This window comes from Palaemon carinicauda, chromosome 42, assembly GCF_036898095.1.
Source record: "Palaemon carinicauda isolate YSFRI2023 chromosome 42, ASM3689809v2, whole genome shotgun sequence".
Lineage (NCBI taxonomy): Eukaryota > Metazoa > Arthropoda > Malacostraca > Decapoda > Palaemonidae > Palaemon > Palaemon carinicauda.
Window position 1 is genome coordinate 10237364 of NC_090766.1, and position 2500 is coordinate 10239863.

General features: G+C 25.6%; 1 protein-coding gene across 1 annotated transcript in view; it reads left to right on the forward strand.

Moving 5' to 3' along the window:
- Positions 1-2500, forward strand: part of LOC137632889 (galactosylceramide sulfotransferase-like) — an 18304-nt gene that overhangs the window by 10449 nt on the left and 5355 nt on the right. Inside the window, exons 2-3 of the mRNA XM_068364983.1 lie at positions 399-536; positions 2251-2419. Of these exons, the coding sequence (XP_068221084.1) occupies positions 399-536; positions 2251-2419 (307 nt within the window). The remainder of the gene's footprint in view (positions 1-398; positions 537-2250; positions 2420-2500) is intronic.

Genomic DNA, 2500 nt, shown 5'->3' on the forward strand with positions numbered 1-2500 from the left:
AGTTATTACCGTAATTAAGTCTATAATTCCTTAATAACTCTGTCAATTAGAATGACAGTTATTGCCGTAATTAAGTCTATAATTCCTTAATAATTTTGTCAATTAGAATGACAGTCATTACCGTAATTAAACCGTAATCAAGTCTATAATTCTTTAATAACTCTGTCAATTAGAATGACAGTTATTACCGTAATTAAGTCTATAATTCCTTAATAATTCTGTCAATTAGAATGACAGTTATTACCGTAATTAAGTCTATAATTCTTTAATAATTTTGTCAATTAGAATGACAGTTATTACCGTAATTAAGTCTATAATTCCTTAATAATTTTGTCAATTAGAATGACAATTATTGCCGTAATTAAGTCTATAATTCCTTAATAATGATTTTCCAATAGGAAGGATAATCCGTCTGTTCAAATTCCGGCACTGGAGGTGAAGTCTGCCGTTTCTGGGCATTGCCAAGCGCGCAAGAGCGTCTACTTCTTGAAAACCCATAAGTGCGCTTCAACCACCGTTCAGAGAATCTTCATGAGGTACGTATGTCAGCCAATTCTGGACTTTGCTTGATTAATTTATTTGAATTAAGATAAAAACATGTTTTGTAGTGAGTTGAATTTTCCTAAAAAAAGCTTCGACAGAATTGAGCTTAGCAAAAAAAAAAAAAAAAAAAAAAATATATATATATATATATATATATATATATATATATATATATATATATATATATATACTTTACTTGATTATTTTATTTGATTTATGATAAAAATAAGTTTTTATGGATATCACACTGCTATGACTAGCAATTTTCCTAAAAAAAGCTTCGACAGAATTGAACATAGCAAAATAAATAAACTTAACTTGATTATTTTTTTGAATTATGATAATAAAAACAAGTTTTATAGAGACTTGAATTTTCCTAAAAAAAGCTTCGACAGAATTGAGGTTAGCAAAAAAAAAAAAAAAAAAAAAAAAAAAAAAAAAAAAAAAAAACTTTGTTTGATTATTCTATTTGAATTATGTTAGATAAAAGTTTTATTGGTATCATGTACATGGCTATAAGTAGCCTTGAACTTTCCTATAAAGTCTTCAACAGGATAGTGCTTAGGAAAAAAAAAAAAAAAAAAAAAAAAAAAAAAAAAAAAAAAAAAAAAAAAAAAAAAAAAAACTTTACTTGATTATTCTATTTGAATTATGATAAATAAAAGTTTTATAGGTATCATGTACATGGCTATAAGTAGCCTTGAACTTTCCTATAAAGTCTTCAACAGGATAGTGCTTAGGAAAAAAAAAAAAAAAAAAAAAAAAAAAAAAAAAAAAAAAAAAAAAACTTTACTTGATTATTCTATTTGAATTATGATAAATAAAAGTTTTATAGGTATCATGTACATGGCTATAAGTAGCCTTGAACTTTCCTATAAAGGCTTCAACAGGATAGTGCTTTGCCGTTGCATGAAACCACTGTTCATGATTAACCCTTTCACTGCCATTGGTAACTTAGACAAAATACTTGAAAAAGGGAAGCAAGTTTTAAAATCACTCAAACAAAGTAAGTTGGGATTCATTAGAACTCATTTGATTAAACTTGGTCAAGGTAATTGTGACTTACTTCACCTGAAACAAGTAAAATTCTTTAAAAGATAATTGGTAATTAATGTTACTGGCAAGAAAGAATTGTAAAGGTAATTGCACATTTAATCTATAGATACTTTACAAAGAACAAATCGTGAAACTCAAGTTTAGCAGAAAGAACTGGGACAGAAAAAATAATGATAATAATAATAATAATAATAATAATAATAATAATAATAATAATCCTATTAATGTTAATAGTGATAATATTAATAATACTGCTGATAATAATAATTTGACTCAATGATGTACTATATAATAAGAAATACTACTACTACTACTACTACTACTACTACTAATAATAATAATAATAATAATGATAATAATAATAATAATAATATAAATCATTATAATAATGTTGTAACTTATAGACTACAAATAATAATAATAATAATAATAATAATAATAATAACATAAATCATTATTATAAAGTTAATAACTTAGACTGCAATTTATAATAATAATAATAATAATTAAAACGTTAATGATCATATAGATAACAATAAAAATGCTAATAACTCAGACAACAATTAATAATAATAACAACAACAATTACAACAATAACGATAACATTAATCATCATAAATATATAAACTCACAGACTACAATTACCAACAGGTATGGCTGGGACCACGGCCTCAGCTTCGTCTTACCTGTGGCCAGAAATTACCTGGGCACGCCCTTCCCGTTCGATTCGAGATACGTCGCCTCTTTCGTCGCATCTCGAGACAATCGGTACGATATGTTCGTCCTGCATTCGCGTCTCAATCCTGTCGAAGTGAAAAAGGTAATTTATTAATTTATTGTTTTATTTATTTTTTTTTTATTTATGTAGGTATTTTGTATAATTTTGTTTATCTATATTACA